Source organism: Belonocnema kinseyi, chromosome 8 (assembly GCF_010883055.1).
Source record: "Belonocnema kinseyi isolate 2016_QV_RU_SX_M_011 chromosome 8, B_treatae_v1, whole genome shotgun sequence".
Taxonomy (NCBI): domain Eukaryota; kingdom Metazoa; phylum Arthropoda; class Insecta; order Hymenoptera; family Cynipidae; genus Belonocnema; species Belonocnema kinseyi.
In genome coordinates this window covers 64,712,875-64,733,381 of record NC_046664.1, presented here as the reverse complement: position 1 = coordinate 64,733,381, position 20,507 = coordinate 64,712,875, and the positions used below count along the sequence as shown (strand labels likewise).

Here is a 20,507-nt window from a genome sequence, read left to right as displayed (position 1 = left end):
TTTTGAGGTTATAGTGTTATGGGATTTCGGAACTATAGAGCTACTTAACCGTGACTATGTTTCACAAGAAAAATTCACGAAATTTTTCTGTCTTCCCAAAAAAAATTTCTCTTCTGAATGAGGTTACGGGATTTTGAGGCTATGGGGTTTTATTATTATGAGGTAGGGGGATTATGAAGCCATGATGTTCTAGGGTTACCAGATTAAGGAGAGGAGCGTGAAAATAGTACAAGGTAAATAATTCTTGCGGCTTCAGTGGTTTATTGGGTGTTTTTAGGTTATGTCAAAATCCTGACGTGTAGGGGTTAAAGGGGTTTTATATTCGGTGTCAGCAGGGAAAAATACATTGGAATATCACATTGGCATCCAAGGCTCAGAGAAAATGTTTTGAATGAATATCTCCAAATTGACTCGAAAGAATGATAAATGAAAAATGGTATATAATGTAAAAATGCGTATGTGTTTTGTAGGAGATTAAAAATTGAGAGTTTAGTATGATAATTGTAATAATTTATTTCAGTGGAAATGCGTTCCAAAAATTGCTATTTCACAATTTATATTTATTTTATTTAATATAGATAAGTTGTGTTGATAAAGTAACTTTGGAAAATATCCTATGTAAAATATTAAACTTCATATTTTGATCATAATTTAGTAAAGTTATAAAATAATTACGATAATAATACTTTCTAAAACTAATTTAGTATGCTAATTTCTATAATCATTATAATAATGCTTAACAATAATTATCATATTCTAAATCGACTCACACTGGGAATCGCGTGATAATTTTGGACTAGACTCCCTTCAATAAATTAAAAGTAACAAACTCACTCTGATCGTCCCGGTGAAGAAAGTCTTATAAGAATTTTATAAAAGTATGTTTTCTTTTGATTTTGAAGGTTTTTTCTGCGATGGGACTTTTCACAAGTAGTTTCTATACTGAAGTTTACGTATATCATAAAAGCACGAGCCTTCTTGATTGTCTATAATGTACACTGATGCTCTTAAAAATACTATTGTGTAAAAAATACTGTTACGTAAACTGGAGATTTTTAGTATTACTTTACGTATATCTTTTCATAAATAAAAATTTCTCTTTAATGAACAACATTTTTAGAAGGTTTTCAGCAGAGCCTGTATAGCTATGTTCTCTCTTAAAAAATGTTAAATCTATTTTATTGCCTTTACTATTCTCTATAGGAAATTTTAAACCTTTTTTTTATCAATAATTATCATGATTTTTTTTTAATGATCCAGAACCTAATATTTTTGTATTTTTTTGTTTCAGATTTCTATGTTCACCTTGGAAGAAGATAGATGTGATACATTACGAAAACTGAATATAAATAATAATTGCTCAAAGAAAATCGTAAATATAATTTGAAATGATAAGAAATAGTTATGCAACTATGGAAACATTTTGGAAGCATATAAAGTAAAAGCTACGAAGTAATTATACTCCGCTGCCTCATCTTCTAGAACATATAATATAGTAACGCAGTTACTGTTTGTTCCGGCACAGTTATTTTAAATTTGAATTCAAATTTTTTGCCCGCTATGATTATACGCTAGTTGGCACCATAGTCCGTCTTCCCTAGACTCTCCATTATGTAATTCTGAGCGTTCCGAGTTACATCGAACGCTAAGGCAAAAATTGAAAAAAAGTGTTTCTAGTCGTTTTTTGGAATATGACTCCATCAAATAAAGATGAAAGTTACCGAGGAAAGAAGAGGAAGCATACAAAAGTAGAAAGAATCCCGAAAAAGCTGCGAAAACTAGAAGAGGAAGTTAAACGTGCCAAGGGACGCAGGAAGCGTTCATGTTCGACATCGTCCAGTTCTTCGCCCCATCATCCAGCTCATCGTCAGGATCTCCAATTTGCTCAAATCTTCTCGAAAAAAGGGTGATGCGCGTTATTCAAGAGAAAAGTCACACCCCGGAGGAAAAAAGACGAGTAGCGGTGCGCGTCGCTCGAGAAGCACGTCACGCCATCGTTCAAGTTCTAAATCTAGACCCCCTAGCGAAAAAGGTGATGCGCGTCTTCTGCGAGAAACGTCACACCTTAGAGGAGAGTCCATCAAAAGAATTGCAGCTCGAAAAGCAAATCGAGTTCCGATAGAGAGAACTTAGTCGGTAAAAATCAAAAACGTAACAAAGAGGGCGATAAGAAAACTGACTAGGCTGTTGATAAAGTAGATCCTCGACTTGACCGGATGAAAAAGAATACCTTCAAAGAAGCAGTGATGTCTCAATGAATTGGTCCAGTCATTTTTCTACGCTCTCCCACCGTTTTCACATTACTAAGAGTCTTAGGAAAAGTTTAAGTAGATAAAGCGGAGGGAATTGTGGTTGCGCCACTATGGCCAACCCAACTCTGATATCCGATTTTTATCTCTTTTATGGTAAGAGAGCCCATAATATTTAGACCTAATTATAGACTTCGACATGTTCTTACAGAAATACACACCCGCCGAGGGCAGCACTTTCCCTGTTAGCTGGACGATTATCAGACAGGTTTTCAGAGCAAGAGGAGCAGCAGACGAGGCTGCAACGATAATGCTGACATTCATCTTCGAAGGATCACTAAAACAATATGGCAAAGCTATACAATCATGGTAGGAATTCTGTCTGTATAGAGCAGCATTGTCCCTTCTGACGGAAAATGAACTTGGGAAAGAATCGAGTTTCTTCAAAGGAGTTGCACTTTTGAAGCCACAAAAGCCCAGGTATTGAACTACATGGGACCCGGATCCAGTTCTGGGGCTATTTTCAAAATCAAACCCGAATGAAAACCTTCCTCTGGAAAGACTCACTAAAAAATTAGCCACTCCACTGGCATTAGTAACGACTCTGCGCGCTCAAACATTGGCGAAAATAAAACTAAATAATATATACACAACGAAAAAATTAATATAAATTAGAATACCAGACAGAATAAAAACCACAGATCGTAACACAAACCTTATCACGGGGCAACCTCACAGTCCATAAGCCATTGGATCAAGGAAAGCATGGAGAAAAGCGGTATCGACACGAACATATTTCAGGCCCATAGTACAAGACATGCGTCCACATCTGCCGCAGCTCCTAGAGGAACTACCATCGCGGTAATTTGACAAGCAACCGGCTGGTCCACAAATTCGACAGTTTTTGGTCGATTTTATAATTGTCCCATTTCCCAAGGAAATGATTCTGCTTCTGTAGTTCTTTTAGGTAGCGGATAACATTTAGTCTATAATAATGACTTAACTCCGGTATAATATTAAAATCTGAGATTTTATATAAAAATCATAACGACCTTCGGATTTAAACATCTACATAATGTGATCTAGAGGACTAGGCAGCGAAGTACAATTGAACGATTGAACGAACTGACCTATAATGAAGTTCATTCGTAATTCTGTAGGCTGCCTCGTCCTAATAGATCACACGTACCCAATAAAATTTCAAACTTCAATTGACACCCTAATATACATAAAAAAGTTAAAATTTTTTTTAGATTTTCGAAGCGTTGCGATTTAAACCTGCTTTAAAATATAATGGAGAGTCTAGGAAAGACGGACTATGATGCCATCTAGCGTATAAGCATGGCGATCATAAAATTCAAATTCAAATTTAAAATAATTGTGCCGAAACGAGCAGTAACTGCGTTACCATATATTGTGATCTATTAGGACGAGGCGGCTCACACAATTACGAATGAACCTCACTACAGGTAAGTTCGTTCAATCGTTCAATTTTGATCCTAAAATTGCTTTAAGTAATACAAGTAACTTATAATTATCTATTTCTTATGTTTAGTATTTGACATTTATTTCTTGAATGGACTCTCTTCCTGTCGTCATCATATTTACTTTCGGGATGAGTAGAATTTAAATCATGAGTAAATTTTAGAATTCACTTTATAGAGTAAGATTTGGAAGTTGGATCAATATAATTGAATAGAGTTCACTGAAATCTAATGGAATTCAATTTAATTTACTGGAACTCTGCCGAATTGATTTTCAATTGTACTAGAATACACTTGAATTTATTTTTCAATTAAGCTGATCAAATCTTGTCATTCACTAAAGAATCTTCTTGAATTCACCTAAATTTTTATCAATTTGGCTAAGCAATAGTGGAATTTACTTTGTAGTCTATGCAGTTCAATTGAATTCTAGTTGAATGTCACTTAAACGTACCTTATTTAAAAAAAAATAAGGTAATGGTTAATAAGGTGGGTCAAAAATAAAGAACTCTGTAATTTAAAATTGCTAGAACGTAAAAAAGTAACGTATTTGAATCGTAAAAAAGTATAATTAAGTTAGAATTAATTTATATGTTACTTGATTACTCGAACTCAAGATTTTTTTTAAATTTCTTGTTTGTAGAATTTTGAAATTTTGTCGAGTTGCAATTTATCTTTACATTCATGACAGTGAAACAAGTTTTTCAAAATTTTATTTTCCAAGAGATAATTCCTATTTCATTCACCCCAGTTTTCGTATAAAAATTCTTAACGCCCGTGTAAACAACAAAATAATTTTTTCGGTTACTTAAAAAGTATCTAAAACAAAAATGCGTTAGGAAAAAATAGCTAAGACCCAGGAATCGAATTTGGAAATACAGCGAATTTTAAAATTTTCGATTCTGGTTATTTAATAGAATTTGACGTAATTTTATAACTTGTTGTTTACAAATTTTTTCATCTTGCATAGAATTTTTTTAACATAGACATATACTAGAAAAAACCTAAAAGACCCTGGTGTCAAATTTTAAAATACAGCGAATTTTTAAAATTCATATTTTGCAATTAATTAAAATTATCTTCATGAACTGTGGCTGAACAATTTTCTGATGGAAAATCTAGCATACAAATGCGTTAGAAAAATTCTATTAAATGCAAGATTTTCAAAATATGCTTTGATTCCAACTGCTTCCTATTTTGATTTTTAGGTCTTATCGAGTTTTTTCTAGAGGATTTTTGTGCTTGAAAACCCACACATGCTTAGAAAATTTTAAACTACCAGTTATAAAGATAAACTCATCAAATACCAAAATCAAAATTTTACAAATTTGTTGTATTTCCAATTTCGATCCCGCGTTCTTGGCGAGTTTCTTCTCCTACTTACACTGGTTTTAAGAATTTTTTTCTCAGAAATACAAGTAAATTAAATATAAATGATTGCTTAGAAAATAATTGATTAAATTTGCAAAATTTTAGAAAGCCTTTTTTTATCTCTAGTAATGCAAAATTATTAGCACTTAACAAAATTAAAGAAATCTGCAAACAATACATTTTTTAAACATTTTTTTTCGAGCATGGATAACCGAGCTACATATCTATCGATTCCAAAATAAGTATTCTTTTTTAGGATCAGAATAGCTACTTTTTCGTGTTGTAGCGATTTCGAATTCCACAATTTTTTTATTTTTGAACCACTTGTAATGGGCACGCTTCATTTGCTTATAGAAAATGGCAATTGTAAGACGTTACTTTTAAGTCGTAATGTACCAAAAACGATTTCATTTCTAAATAAGGGGGGCAACATCCCAAATATCTATTTCATCAGTAGATCGAGCTCCTCTCTTTTGTTGTGCATTTAAAAATGCAGAACTATGTTTCGGACTGCTTGGAGCAGATTTGCAAGCACTTATAAGATAATCACTCGCCCCTAACCAAAATCCTTTACTCCCTAAACTAGTATAGCTTGAATCTTCATTATTTTTAAAATCAGCGTCATTTCTCAGCATTGGTGCACTATTGACTAACGCATCATCAAACATTTTTTTCTTTCCTAAATTTTCCATATTTACCGGAAATGATTCCGGGTCACAAAGCTGTTCAACACAAGGACATGAATTACTGGAAATCATGCTCTCAATATGCGAAGGTCTTCCAGGACAAGTGACTTTTCCTTTACAGGGACTGTTATCGGCTATAGCTTCGAGCTGGCTACCGTTTCGGATACTTTTTTGATCAAGTTGATCTGAACTGGCGAATCTGAGACGTTTGGGTGATTCACTCGAACATCGTAGGAAAGTAGTCCTTGTGAGCGATTTATTTTTTAGCGAACTTCGAGGTACGAGGGGGTCCATGGTTACAGCTTTTTTCGTAATAGAACAGCTTCCGGTACGTCGGGAATTTCTTTCGTTGGAGCGGATTTCTCGCATGACTGGATCTTCCCCTATCAGCCAGTAGGTCACTCTGTCTCCTTTTCCTTTCATGGAAACCAATCCTCGTTCCACGAGGTTGAAGCCACCCTGTTGGTCCAGCAGAACCTTTGTTTCTAGGCTGCAGTGAATTTTTAGTGCTGCAAAAAAAAAAGGAAGTTAAAATTTGTTTCTTTGATTCTGACTTTAAGGGGTATAACCAAAGTAGACTATTGAAAAAATCTATTTTTTGTTTTGTTTTAAATGATCCTTTGACGTAATTAAAATAAGCTGCTATTTGATTTATAGAGATATTTTTTTTTACTAATTTTAAACGTATAACGTGAGGCTGCGTGTGGTGCGCTCGTAGATTACTCGCCGCGTACTTTGATTTTCGGAGCTATATCATTGGGCATGTCTAACCATCAACCGATCCTAACTTTTGAATATTTTTTGAAAATCTTGAAAAGTTGTATGTCACATTTTGGACGCGTTTTTCTCAAAACACCTTTTTTCATTTTGGCGTGGTCAACAACTTTAACCATTTTTATCGGATCGACTTCAAATTTTAACCACATCTTTATATTTGCATTTCGCAGAGGAGTACATATGGAATTTTTGATAGATTTGAAACTTCATTATGTAGATTAACGGAAATTTTTAAGTTTTAATCTAAGATTAAATTTTTTTGCTGTTAGCTGTCACGCCCCGGAGCGCCTGCAAAAATGTTTCGAAAATGAACTAACAGAAGTTGGTCATTTTATTTGAAAAAAGTATATTTTCTGTTTCTTTAATGCTGCAGCTTCATGAGCATATAATAGTTTTGTAAATAAAGAAATTGTTGAATATACACATGATTTTGCATCCGTTACTGTGGCCATACCCCTTAGGAGAGAGGTTTTTGAACAATCTAGACTGTCTTTTTATAAAGAGATTGCATGATGAAAAGTTACTCTATTTGTTTATTGAAATAACTGTAAGGTTTCTAAAACCCACAAAATAAAAAAATTGTATTATATAATAACGAACTTATCGCGAAAAGAATAAATTTAGACTACCAGAATGGCTACTGGACCAGAAACCGGGAAAATTACAGAAAATTTATTTTTTGACCAATTTTTATAAGAAGAATCTATATAATTAGTGTAAATATAACAAATTTCATATCGCATTGTATGAACCAATTAAAAATAAGTATGATTTCGACTTTATTTTTAATGTTTAGTTCGACTGTGAACGTTTGCAATTATGAAATTATTCAGTTTACAATGCACCATTCTAAAACATTGTCATTAACATTTTCTCTATTTAATGACTTTATTTTTAGGCTTACATTTTCAATTTAAAGAATTCTAAAATTCGCTTTTGAAGACGTAAGCAATTAAAAAGTAAAAGCATTAAAATTTGATAAATTAGGATTAAAAAAATCATAATTCTTAAAAGTGAATTGTAATACAAGCATTTAAACTTGAACAATAATGAATGTTACAAGATGAATCTGAATCTTTTCAAAATTAAACAACTCACAGATTATAGATTGAAAAATTGAACTGTTTCAATTTCCAAGCCTTAGAAGTAACAAAATTTGTTAACCCATTGAATTAAAAAATTTCTGAATGAAAGAAAGAAATTTTTATAATATTTAGTAATATATGACATTGCATTAGAAGGTGCAATTGTAAATGAAATATTTAACAATCAGAAATTTTAAACTGAATTGTTTAAAATGAAAAGCCCTGAATCGGTTAAATTTCAGAGTACTGAGTTTATACTTCGAACTTCACAACTTTAATTGTTTCATAAATACACCAAACTCTCGCGTTCAGTCAGGCGGCCCTCATTGTTTACTTTTCGATCCCCTCGAAACTAGTCCAAGGCTATGTAAGGCCCCCCGACACTTGACTGAAGGCGAGAGTTTGGTGTAAATATTTTAATTCCTAAGTGAAAGTATTGAAATCTTAAATCTAACAATTATTAATTTACAACCCCTTAATATAAAAATAATTCAACTGAAAAGGATATATGTATAAAAAAACATTTAGATTGCATAATTTTTTTTTTAAGTTTAAATTTTTTCTGAATTGGAAAAGGAACATTTTATTCTTTGTAAGATTTTTGTCGAGTTGGACGGGAGAAAATTTTGGTTTTCAATGACAGCGTGGATTTACATGCCTTAACCAGAAATTTGTGAACTATTCAATTGATAAAAGTATTAAATTTTTAATTGTATAGTTCAATGGCATTTGATTTTAAACTTTTCAGTAGGACTGTGTTAAAAGTTTTCATGTTATACGTGTCAATTATTGAGCGTCTCAATTTACAATTGTTGAGGCTTTTATTTTAACAGTTTAAAATGCAGTTTAGTTTCGGTTACTCCAAATGAAAAAGTCTTCAGTATTCAGATTTCAGATTTTTGTATTCCAATAACCATGAAAAAATTGCGAACCGAAAAAACCGGGAAACGACCGCGAATTTCTTTCCTAAATTAAAACGGCCAGTTTTGTCAAGGAAAAGTGATAAAATTGGAGAAATGGTGATTTTGACATGACAATAAGAAATTAAATTATTATACGTGATCCACTGGATTCCAATCTGCTTGCTGTGTTTACAGTATCGCCAAAAAGGCAATAACGCGGCATTTTCAAACCAACAACTCCAGCACAGACTGGACCTAAAATAAAAAGAATTTTTCATTTTGATATCAATTTATTTTGCACTAGTTTACCTTCTGTATTTTTTAATGTTCCTGAATTAAAATATTGATATAAATAATTCTGCTAGACAAATTCTTACCAGAATGTATTCCAATGCGTAATTGCAATTTGTCTAGCGGTCTGTGACGAATGGTGAATTGTTTAACTGCATTCAGGAGACGCAAGGACATGCTAGCTATTTCACTTGCGTGCTGAATTCCATTTCGAATTGGCAATCCACTCACCTGCAATAAAAATGCATACCTTGTGGCAAGTAAATTCAGTTTCACAGCCTTAGATCATCAATATTCCTCCTTGATATGCAGTTTATTTTAAGTCAAATTAATTATAAATATTAAATAATAAGATCATAAGATCTACAACCCAAAAATTGACGTACGCTATTCAATGACGTTAGCATTGAATGAAAATAAATAATGTTTCGAAAAATTCGAAAGAATTACTAATTTTAAACTCTCTCCTGGCAAGGTGTTTTGGATCTTTCATTCATAAAGCAGGTATCTTCAATTTATGCAGACATTTATTTGAACTTGCTTTGAGAACAAAAAAAGCTTTTGATTATTTTTAGATTTTTAAATAAAAGTTCCAAAATCGAGAATACTCACCACCATGTAAGCATCGCCAATAGTCTCTACTTTATAAACATCGTAATTCTCAATCGTCGAGTCGAAACATGTATATAAATCATTCAGGAAGTCGACTACCTAAAAGTAAAGCATTTAGACTTTTCTGCTACTGCATGTTGGTTTTTGTTATTTATGTACAAGTGCTGACTTGGAATTATCAGCACGTGCATTTTTATTTTGGCTTGATTTTGTCTACAGATATGTGAGTAGGTAGTATTAGGATTTCAGATTTAAAAAAATTAAAAAATCTTAATTTAACAACTAATAATTGATAAATTAATATTAATTAATTCGAATTTATTAATAATTAATAAGTAATTAAAATCTTAACTTAGCAATTATCCATTATTTAACCATTATGGAAAATAAGTAATGACAAAGTCCATTTCAAATCAGGCAGAGAGTGGATCCTACGATTATTTATTTGGATATCTAACATCATATAGTAAAAATTAAGAAACAAATATTTGACAGTTTGATCAGCAATTTTTATAATAATTTTTACCAGCATTCGAAGATTATCAAAGATTTATCAAAAATTGACACTAGGTTTTTCAAAATGCATTGAGTTTGGAATTTTCATAATTTTTTTTAGAATTATATGGTAATATGTACTACATATTTCTTCAGTTCCGTTTTCTGGTAAAACCATTGCTTGAAATTGAAAAGAATTTTTTAAGGATCAATTTTTTGTACTATTATCAAAAAGAAAGAAAGGCAAAAAATTAATATCGTTATTATTATAGAATGATATTATCTAGAAAAGTTTTATAAAAAATATCCTTTTCAGTATTGATAGAATGCCTTTCTTAGATAAGCAGAAACTGTAAACAAATATAGAAAAAACTCGAACAGGTGGGGCTTTTTAGAAAATCTTTTGTATTTTTTTCATCGAATTTTGAAGCATTAGAAGATGATGTTCAGCTAAACGTCGCTATATTTAGTTTTGCTAATATTTTTAAAAAGTTTGAACTAATAAGTATAAAAAAGTTATTCTAGCAGTATTATGTGGGCAAAATTATTTCTGAAATTTTTAGCTCGGCCAAATTTTTGATTAAATATATTTTTTGGCTGTGTCTTGTCCCGGAAAATTGGACGGAGTCGAAAAAGTGAATAGACTAGTCCCGAAAATTTGAGGCAACTAGCCAAGCTTATGAAAAACATTGAACTAGTCGATCCAAAAACACTACATTTTGAAAAAAAATTACTGTCATTTTTTTTAGAATGTGCAAGTAATCTTCAAATGATTGTAAAAAATAAAAAAGTTCGTGGCCAAACTGTGACATTCGTGTCCTTTTATTTTCACTCTACAATTATAAATCTAAATAAAAAAACATTTTGAAACCAAGAGCTAGACTTCTATTGAATTTTTGCCTGTTTTAAAATGGAATGGGTTAATTATAAAAAAAAAACGATCGGTAAACGCGAATTGAATGAAATTAGCATTTTTCGAGTTAAAAAAGTGGAGTCTTTTTAAGAATGTTGTAGGGATATGAATGTTCTATTGCTGAAAGATATAACAAACCTGTAATGGTGTACTTTCAGCGGACATTGAAGTAAAACCAACGATGTCGCTGAAGTAAATAGTGACGCAATCGAAACCCTCAGCTTCAACTTTATTGCCGCGTTTCAATTGCTCAACAACATATCTCGGCAGCATCTCGTATAATAATGCATCTAAATGAAACCACCAATTAGTTTTAATTAAGGTTAACTAATGGTTATTTTTATTCGCGAAATTATTAAAAAGACGGTGACACCACTTGTAAACTCACATCAATTAGCTTTAGACTCCAGTTTATGAGTATTTCAAAAACAGAGAATTTCAAGAGATACTTGCAAATCTTTTATTACAGGCCTTTTATCTTTCCTGAATTATATTTATATATTGTCAACTCTACCTTTCGATTACAATAATGATTCAAAACTCTCTGCATTCAAATAAATTACTGCATTAAAATGTATGAAAATAATTGGTTAAAGTAAAGACTGGATTTAAAAACGTGAACAGAAATGATTAAACTTAGAAAAAATCTTTAAAATATTTGTATGAATCTTTTATTTTAGATTGCTTATTCAAAAGGAAATTTTTAATTATACTTTTTCGGCTTGAATTTATAGAAGTTGGTCTATTTTATAATTAAATTCAGATATTATTTTAATTTTATTCAAACCGATATAAAAAATATAAATTCTGTATTTTTATATTATTTATTAAACAATTTTTAAATAAGAATTGATAATTCAGTATGTAGCAACAGTCTTTCTTTAACTGGCAATAATTTATCACAATTTGCAATCTATAATTAAGTTTTAAGTGTCTAATATTTATGCTCCTTTTTGTCACTTGAGCAACGAGAAAGATTTGGCTCGAAATAGTATTATGGAATTAATTTTTTATAAATGTTTCAACGTCATTCATACAAATTGATGAATATTTCTCTCATTCTGTAAAAAAATTTTAATTTCTGTTTTTTTGGTGAAAGATACAGGGGGAAAAAGCCGCGAGTTGACACGCGGCTTTCTTATCTGTAAAATATGTCGATCTTATTGTATTTTGAAGACGGAGCTTCGAGCCTTCTTCAAGTTAAAAAGATCTCGAATCGATACGCGGTATTTCTAAGTTGTATTTCCATACGTCATAACTGGCGTTTATAGGCCAAATACAACTTTTCAGTGAGTTGAGGTTTAATCCTGCAGCGAATTACAAATTTTAGTAGCAAAAAACTTTTTATTTCATCAAATCTATTTGTTTTTCAGAATTCTCGTTTCCGTAGATAGATGTAGTATTATTTTGCGAATTGATTGATGCGAAAATCCTATTTTCGTCAAAAATGTGACTTAAGGGTGTTGGCTCAATCTGACTTTGAATTTTTTTAAATAGGTTTGGCACTGATTCCATATATATTTTTCCGAAGGATTTGTAAACAAAATAAGAAAACTTGCCGAATATCCGGGGTTTCGAGACATCCTCGGATCAATAAAATATTGAAAAATCAAAAAATCTGTTGAGGAAATGATTATTTTCCCGACAAATATGAATTTAGCGAATGATAAAAACCTGCGGGTAGCAGCCGGCAGAATTTGAAAGATTAGAATCGTTTGCTAATTTATTTTTTTACTCACAATTCTGACATAATAGCAGAATTCTAGAGATTCATGGCTCTTCTAAAGGGCCAGGACTTGAAGATGGTGTCTCCAAATTTTGCGAAATACGTTGCGAAATAGAGCAAAAAGCAGAGAGAACTGACATGCCCTGTCTGTGTTTTTGTAACTGTATTTGTAATCAACCACCAGGCTAGCTGTTACCTTCACTCTATACCCGGAATCGGGGCGCCCTTCGTTATCGATCGTGGGTCAAGACTACAATTCTCAAAGGGCCCTTTCTGGGACATTGACTTTTTGATGAGACTATCATCATTCGATATTACTTCAAAAATAATAAGACACGTGTCCCGAATTTTTTGTTCCTTGTAAGAACTATGAGTGTTTGTAAATCATATTAGCCAGGGGTGCAGAAACTATATCGGTTCGTGCGCACAAACTCCCATCAAGATCCGCTGGTCCAGTGGACCAGAGTCGACTGTTGACCACGCTGTCGTGGGTTCGAATCTTTTTCTCAACTTTTTTTTTGTATTGTAAACATGTCAAGTAATAATTTTTAATGCTGTCCCGTCGAATAAATTATTTTTTAAAGAAATATTACTGGGAAATAAATAGCCAAGGGTGCAAAACCTATACCAGTTCACGCGCACGGACTCCCATCAAGCTCCGTTGGTCCAGTGGAAAAAAGTCTCACTGGTAACCACCCTGTCGTGGGTTCGAATCTTTTTCTCAACTTGTTTTTCGTATTGTAAACATGTCAAATAATAATTTGTAGTGCTTCTCCGACGAAAATTGTATAATATAGAAATTTCAAGTCGGGGGACTTGATAAACTTCCGATTTATAAATAAATTTGCAGAGGGCTTACTTTCAAAATTTTGCGAATTCTAAATTCTTAATTTTGAAAATTATTCCTGGGTAACTTGATAAATTTATAATTTATAATCCAGTTATAATTTCAAACTAAGTAAATTTACAAATTTACATACAATCATAAATTGTTTTATTTATCAAATTTATGCGTTTACAGATGTTATTTGCAAAGAAAGTCCATTTCAATATTTTGTAGGAAATTGTATTCACATTTTTTGTTTTTATTTCCCAATTGAAAACTACCTAATCTTTGGCTGTTTCTCATTTCTTTCGTCGCTGCAGTGAACAGTGCATCACCCAGCTACATGATAATTTAGGACAATTATCACCCGCAAACATGTAAAAAAAATTACGATTATACAAATAAATTATTCGAAAAGTGTCTGGATGATATTTATTTCCCAGTAGTATTTTTCAAACAAATAATATATTCGCCGGGGAAGCATTCAAAATTATTATTTGACATGTTTACAATACGAAAAAAAAGATGAGAAAAAGATTCGAAACCACGGCAGCGTGGTTAATAGTCAAACTCTGGTTCACTGGACCAGCAGATCTTGATGGGAGTCCATGCGCGCGAACCGGTAGAGTTTCTGCTCCCTCGGCTAATGTGGTTTACAAACGCTTATAGTTCTTACAAGGAACCAAAAAATCCGGGACAAGTGTCTTATTATTTTTGAAGTAATATCGATTGATGATAGTCTCATCAAACAGTGAATGTCCCAGAAGAGGTTTTCCCCTTTGAGAATTGTTGTCTTGACCCACGGTCGATAACGAAGGGCGCCCCGATTCCGCTTATAGAGTGAAGGTGACATCTAGCCTGGTGGTTGATCACAAATATAGTTACGAAAACACAGGGTGGGCATGTTAGTTCTCTCTGCTTTTTGCTCCATTTCGCAACGTATTTCGCAACGTATTTCGCAAAATTTAAGGACACCACCTTCAAGACCTGGCCCTTTGGAAGAGCCGTGAATCTCTAGAATTCTTCTATTATGTCAGAATTGTGAGTAAAAAAATAAATTAGCAAACGATTCTAATCCCCCGGATATTCGACAAGTTTTCTTTCTTTCGTTCACAAATTTTGCGGAAAAAAAATATATGGAATCAGTGCCGTACCTATTAAAAAAAAATTCAAAGTCGGATTGAACCAACACCCTAAGTGTTCTTTTAACTTGAACAGCAGTATGGCATACCTGTCTTTTTTTTCTCTTCTGTTAGTTGATCAGTTCGCTCGTCAACTAATGCCTCGAGATTATTCGCATATTTCTCCATCATTGCCATCATATTATCGAAAATATTGGGCTTCCTATAATAAAAATCATAAAATTTATAATTAAAACTGAAAAAGAACAGTTTAAAAAAGGATTAAACCTGAGTAAGAGTTGAATAAAACAAGGTAGCACTGAGTTTCGAATTTAGAAAAAAATGTATTAACGAACTCACATTCCTTTTCGCAACGGTCGTAATTTATTCCTTATAATTTTGAAATCAGGACGCACTTCTGGGTCCTCCGACCAACATTCTATAAGGCAATCCCTAATAAAATCAAAGCTATTTTCCAGTTGATCCAAGGGTGGTCTGAAAAATTATTTTCCATTCTTTCATTTCATTGTACTCAAATTTTTTCGGTTACATAAACATAAGTCATCAAAAACGGAATAGAATAGTTTAAGCTGAGGCTGCAGTGGATGTTTTCTATATTGTAAGTTTAATGACACCTAATTTTGAATTTTATTTATTGGCGTATACATTTTTTAACATAAACTCAAACTGGCTCTGCTAATAACATATTATAAGAAATTTAACCAAGTAATTTTTTGCAGGGTATTTTGGATAGTATTTCAGAGCTCTGAAATAAAATGAAAAGTTATTATTTAGAAAAAAATGAATTTATAAATCTTATTTCTAAATATAAAAAGAAAATTCGGTTTTCTTTGAACAACTTTTAGTTACAGTATTTATATTTATGTTTTAAAACTCAACCTGTAAGGAGCCGACTCTGCTTCTCGTGCGATAATTCTTTTGAGAATTTCCGGAGGTGTTAGGTTCGTAATTCCAAAAGGTCCATGTCGTCCTTGTAATTCATAAAGTACTATAGCAAACGAATAAACATCTCCCTTTTGCCAATTTCTTGCTGTGGGTTCACATATTCTTGTTACTCGAATTAATTCCGGTGCTCGATACAATAATCCTTTATAAAATAGATTTTAAATATTATATGAATATTAACATAGACTTCCCTTATTAAAAAGAAGTATTGGTAAGTATAACATCCAGTACTTTTTTGGCGAAAAAGTATTAAATTTCCAATACTTGTTCGCGAAAAAAGTATTAAATCCAATACTTACCAATACTTCTTTTCATAAGGGTTAATTCTAAAACACTGGCAATAAAAATAAAATAAAATATCGAAACTCCGTAAATTATTTCTCAACGTACAGAATAGGGCAATTCATCGTTTCACCTCTCAATATTTAACGAGGCGTTGGAATTGAAATATTTGAAATTGATAGCCATCGAAGTTCTACATTTTTTAATTAAAATAAGAGAACATCAGAAATTAATCATTTGCAATATACTTTTCAACCATTCATTATAATGAAGAATTTATTTAAATAATACATAAGATAAAAAATTATTTTGAAGTAAGTCTTCTAAATCTTTATACTTTAAAATAGAAGTCTTCGACATTAAAGAAGTATCAATTTGCAATATTATATTATATCGGTGTAATATAAGACTGGAAAATTAAATGTTCGTAATTGAAGATATAATATCGAGTTTTTTTACCTTGATATTTTTTCATTACATCTTCCGGATCACACTCTGCGTCACGTTTGAATTCATGAAGTCCAAAATCAGTTAACTTCACCACCCATCGTGAATCTACTAGACAATTTGACGTACTAAGAGATCCATGAAATTTGACCACCGACTCGTGTAAATAAATCATTCCCTGTAAAAATTAATATCAATTAAATGTCTCCAACAAAACCAAAGGAATGTGTTTTTGAATGAGTGACGCAGTTCTTTGCATCAACGAAAACATTTCTTAAAATAAAATTTTTCTGATTCAAAGAAATATTTATTGGGGCGAAACAGTATTTGGAGAGAATCACGGAACTAAAAATGATTTTATTTTATTCATAATTTCTGAACTCTTTCAACTTTAGTTAAATTATTGATCTAGATTTACTTTATTTGATAAATTAATTAAATACGTACCCTAACAATGTCTCCCACTAAAGAAGCCATGAACATATTGTCAAGCTTAATATCCTCATTTTCTAGAATATCCTGAGCAAAAAATAAATATTTCGTAAAAAAATTTGATTGGAATTTAGTTTCTGATTTAGCTTGCATGTCGTGCAATGTTAGCTAATTTTGGAAAATGTCAAAATATAGAAATAGATATAAAGGCAGTTTTACTATCACGACGTGGCCAGGAATTTAGCAGAAAAATAAAAGATTTTGTAATTTAAATAAATTTAAAGACTTTTATAATATGGGGTTTAAGTTTATAGTATCAATGTCTAACTTTTTCGAACTTTTACAGTATGTTTGTAATTCTCTTATGGATTATTTTTTTGGATGTCATTATTACACACTTTTTTTATTACTATATGTATTAAGATATGAATTTCCTCCTGGCCACGGCACTGATACGTACCAACCTTTAAGCTTCCACGTGCACAATATTCAACGACGATGCAAATATTCGGAGGATCAGTACATGCACCGATGAAAGCATTCAAATTATCATGACGTAAATCTCGCATCTAGAAAGTGAAAGAAAATCGTTGTTCTCTCTAAAAATGAGTCTTCAGACAAAATATTGGTTAACTCATAAATTAGACTTTAAAGATAGTAGTATTAATAAAGTATTTAAAGGATAAGAAAAGATTAGATAAGACCATTTTTCTAGTTTTAATTTTTTTCACAAAATTATAGATTCTCATAAAACTCTTCGAAAATATAAAATAAACTAATGATGGTTTTTTTAAGATAGTAGACTTTGTTTTCATTACAAACCACTTTGAGCTCTTTTTTCATCTCTCTGGTAATCTCTATTGATTTTTTCCTCACTTTCTTCACAGCGAAAATTCGACCTTTATAAATGCCTACTTGTGTGTAAATCATTGAATAACGAAAGTCAGCATCTGGATTCGAGCTTAGCGAAACCTGACTCGTTCTCACGAAAGGTTGAGCCTGAAAAATAAAATTTATTCTGAATTCAAATACGAAAGCCAGTTTTCTTTACCTTATTTTCTACAGAGATGAGAAAAAACTTGAATGTTACCACTTTTATCTTATATTATTGATAATGGAAACAGTAGGAACATTTTAAATAAAGACTGGGAATTTTCAGGAAAAGAGAAATTGTAAAAAAAATATGATAAACATATTTTGATTTACGTAAGAGGAAAAGGACCAGACCATCAGGCAGAAGTTTTTCTAATATTATTTAAGGGTATGTGATACCTCGTCGTGTGGTCAATCGGGTACAGTTCCCCCGGCTTTTTTTCACAAAAATGAAAATATTTAAAAATTGAATTCCGAGATGCTATCAAATACCATAACGGATGTCCCTGTATTCTTTTTTGAGGGATAATAACGAAAAAAATTTTTTGTGCTAAATACAAATTTTATGAATTATTTTAAGGTTAGGGTCATTTTTCAGCTCTCTGTCATTCCGATAATGTAGTTCTCTGTCGTATCGATTCTTTGGGTACGTACTCTAGAATCATTATGGGAGAGAATTGTAACACACAAAACCTCGAAATATAAACACACGTTTTTAACAAAATCAAATTTTTTTGGAATTAAGCCACAAAAAAAGTGTACAAGGACGTCCGCTAGCATGTTCGCTATCATTCCTCAGATTTTGAAGCAAAATATGTATGAAACTAAAAAAAAGCCGAGGAATCTAACACTGATAAAATCGATACTAATTCCTAAGCGCCATGCAAATTAATGAAATTTGGCAACATTAATTTTTTTTAATTAACCCACAAGAAATGTATACATGGACGTTTGTTAGCATGTTCGCTATCATTTCCCAAATTTATGAGACAAAATATTTATCATTCTAGAAAAAAAGCTGGGGAAAACTACAACTGGTAAAATAGATCGTTTTCTTAGTATCACATATCCTTAAAGGATTACCTTTGAATTATTTTTCACAATTTGATCATTATTAGAAGTGACATCTTTCGATTCCTTGAGCTGGATATCTTTGTAATTCACTTTCCAAAGAAGAGAATCAAGCTCCTGTTCATACCTCCAGTTTCTATACAAGATTGACAATATTGCTAATAAAACCAGCAATAATCCACCAGCTATTCCTCCAACTATTTCAGCGGTATGTGCTATAAAAAGAAATACGAATACAATTTACTGCAATTTTTTTTATAAATTTGGAATGGAAGTACAGTTGAAGTCGCGCTTATAAAAGTGGTATAACTAACATTTGAATAAGTCACCTAAATATGGTCACTAATTCAAATGTTAGACTTTTTTTTTGATGCGCGACTATAATTTATTATCAAATCCATTTTAATTCATGCTTAAAATAGGATAATGGAATAATTTTATGTCAAAGGACGACAGGGTCTTTTCTGATACAAAACTATATTCCAAAATGATTCGAACCACAGAATTGAAAATTCTATCAAATGTTTCAGTTTCTCTCTAGTTTCTCACTCATAACTTGTTTCCTTATGAAGGTTGAAAATAATCTTCAAATTCTTATTTCGTGAGCGATAATAATTTTCAATAAACTTGTATCATGGAAATGCTTATGACTCTCTCAGGAAATGGAAAAAGTATTAGAAGAGCGATAGAAGCTTCTAGTGCAAGGTAACGTTTTCAATTTGAAAGTTGTTGTGAAGTTTAGTCCACAATGATATTTTCAATGTGAGTGATCTACTTGTATACAAATTAGGTCTTTCGTTGTTTCATAGATTTTCCTAAGTTCGAAAATATGCTTGAAAGCTGGCACGGCTCGATAAATATGCGCAAAAAATGTATTTTTACACTGACACAAAATATTTATCAATAGTAGTGCTCCACTTTTTAAGATGTTTGGGTTCCGGGACTATTGTACGTGTTATGTGTATTTGTTGAGAGCGAGGTAGAGATTCAAGAGTTGTGGTCGATTTTTGGGTAATGTTGTATTCCATGGGTGTTGTATGTGTGTAGAAGGGTGTATAGGTTTTGGGCTGTTTTTGATTTGGAGGTATTGGTTTCCGGATGTGTTGCACGTGGGTTATGTAAATATGCAGGTGTTAAGGGTTTTGTTTTTCATTCTTAGACTAGGTTCTAAGAGTGTTTTGTGTTTGTTTAGTGATTGAGGGTTTGAGTTTGCAGTTTTTTTTATTTTTATTGGCATTTTTCTATATGACGGGGGTGAAGCGGCTGGGGATTTCAAGTTTATGGAATGGTTTGGGTTCCAAGGCTGCTTTTTTATGTTTAGGGAATAAGCGGTTCGATCCTGTTTTCAGTTTTATAATTTTTTGTGTTGTTTGAATGTATGTTGTGGGAGGAGGGGTTTACAGTTTTGTTCCTGTTCTTGGGATTTTTTGGTTTTCCGAAATTTCGTGTGCTCTTTAGGGGTCGAGTGATCGGGTCTTGTATTTATTTAATTTATTTATTTTTGTGTATCTTTTCGTGTGGTTTGACTTTTACTTTCGGTTCTTAGGATGTTATCACCGTTTCAGAATGTTTTGGGTTATGGGATTATTGTGTGTGCGTTTTGAACTTAAAAGTTCGTGTGTTGCAATCGATTTTAGATTTTTTGGTTCCCATGGAATTAATTCGAATATATGTAGGCGTGTGTTGCGTGCGTAGGTGTTTACGATTTTGTTGAAGGTTCTTGCAATGTTTTGGATTCCGGGCGGGAGGGTCACCTTTTAGGTTTGAGGGGTCGTGTGTTGTACTCGGTTTATGGAAGTTTTGGTTTCCAGGGATGTCTCGTGTGGATATTTCTGGGTGTGTGAAGGGGATGGGGGTCAGGATATTGTTTTAAATTCTTGTGATATTTTGGGTTTTGG

General features: G+C 32.0%; 1 protein-coding gene across 1 annotated transcript in view; it reads right to left on the bottom strand.

The window, feature by feature from the left end:
- Positions 1 to 608: 608 nt before the first annotated feature.
- LOC117177769 (guanylate cyclase 32E) overlaps positions 609 to 20,507 on the bottom strand; it is a 68,819-nt gene continuing 48,920 nt past the window's right edge. Inside the window, exons 11-23 of the mRNA XM_033368680.1 lie at positions 18,622 to 18,824; positions 17,488 to 17,664; positions 17,130 to 17,234; positions 16,681 to 16,752; positions 16,246 to 16,411; positions 15,439 to 15,646; positions 14,899 to 15,033; positions 14,649 to 14,761; positions 11,004 to 11,155; positions 9,458 to 9,556; positions 8,932 to 9,076; positions 8,711 to 8,809; positions 609 to 6,299 (exon numbers count right to left, since the gene is read on the bottom strand). Of these exons, the coding sequence (XP_033224571.1) occupies positions 5,518 to 6,299; positions 8,711 to 8,809; positions 8,932 to 9,076; positions 9,458 to 9,556; positions 11,004 to 11,155; positions 14,649 to 14,761; positions 14,899 to 15,033; positions 15,439 to 15,646; positions 16,246 to 16,411; positions 16,681 to 16,752; positions 17,130 to 17,234; positions 17,488 to 17,664; positions 18,622 to 18,824 (2,456 nt within the window). The 3' untranslated portion in view covers positions 609 to 5,517. The remainder of the gene's footprint in view (positions 6,300 to 8,710; positions 8,810 to 8,931; positions 9,077 to 9,457; positions 9,557 to 11,003; positions 11,156 to 14,648; positions 14,762 to 14,898; positions 15,034 to 15,438; positions 15,647 to 16,245; positions 16,412 to 16,680; positions 16,753 to 17,129; positions 17,235 to 17,487; positions 17,665 to 18,621; positions 18,825 to 20,507) is intronic.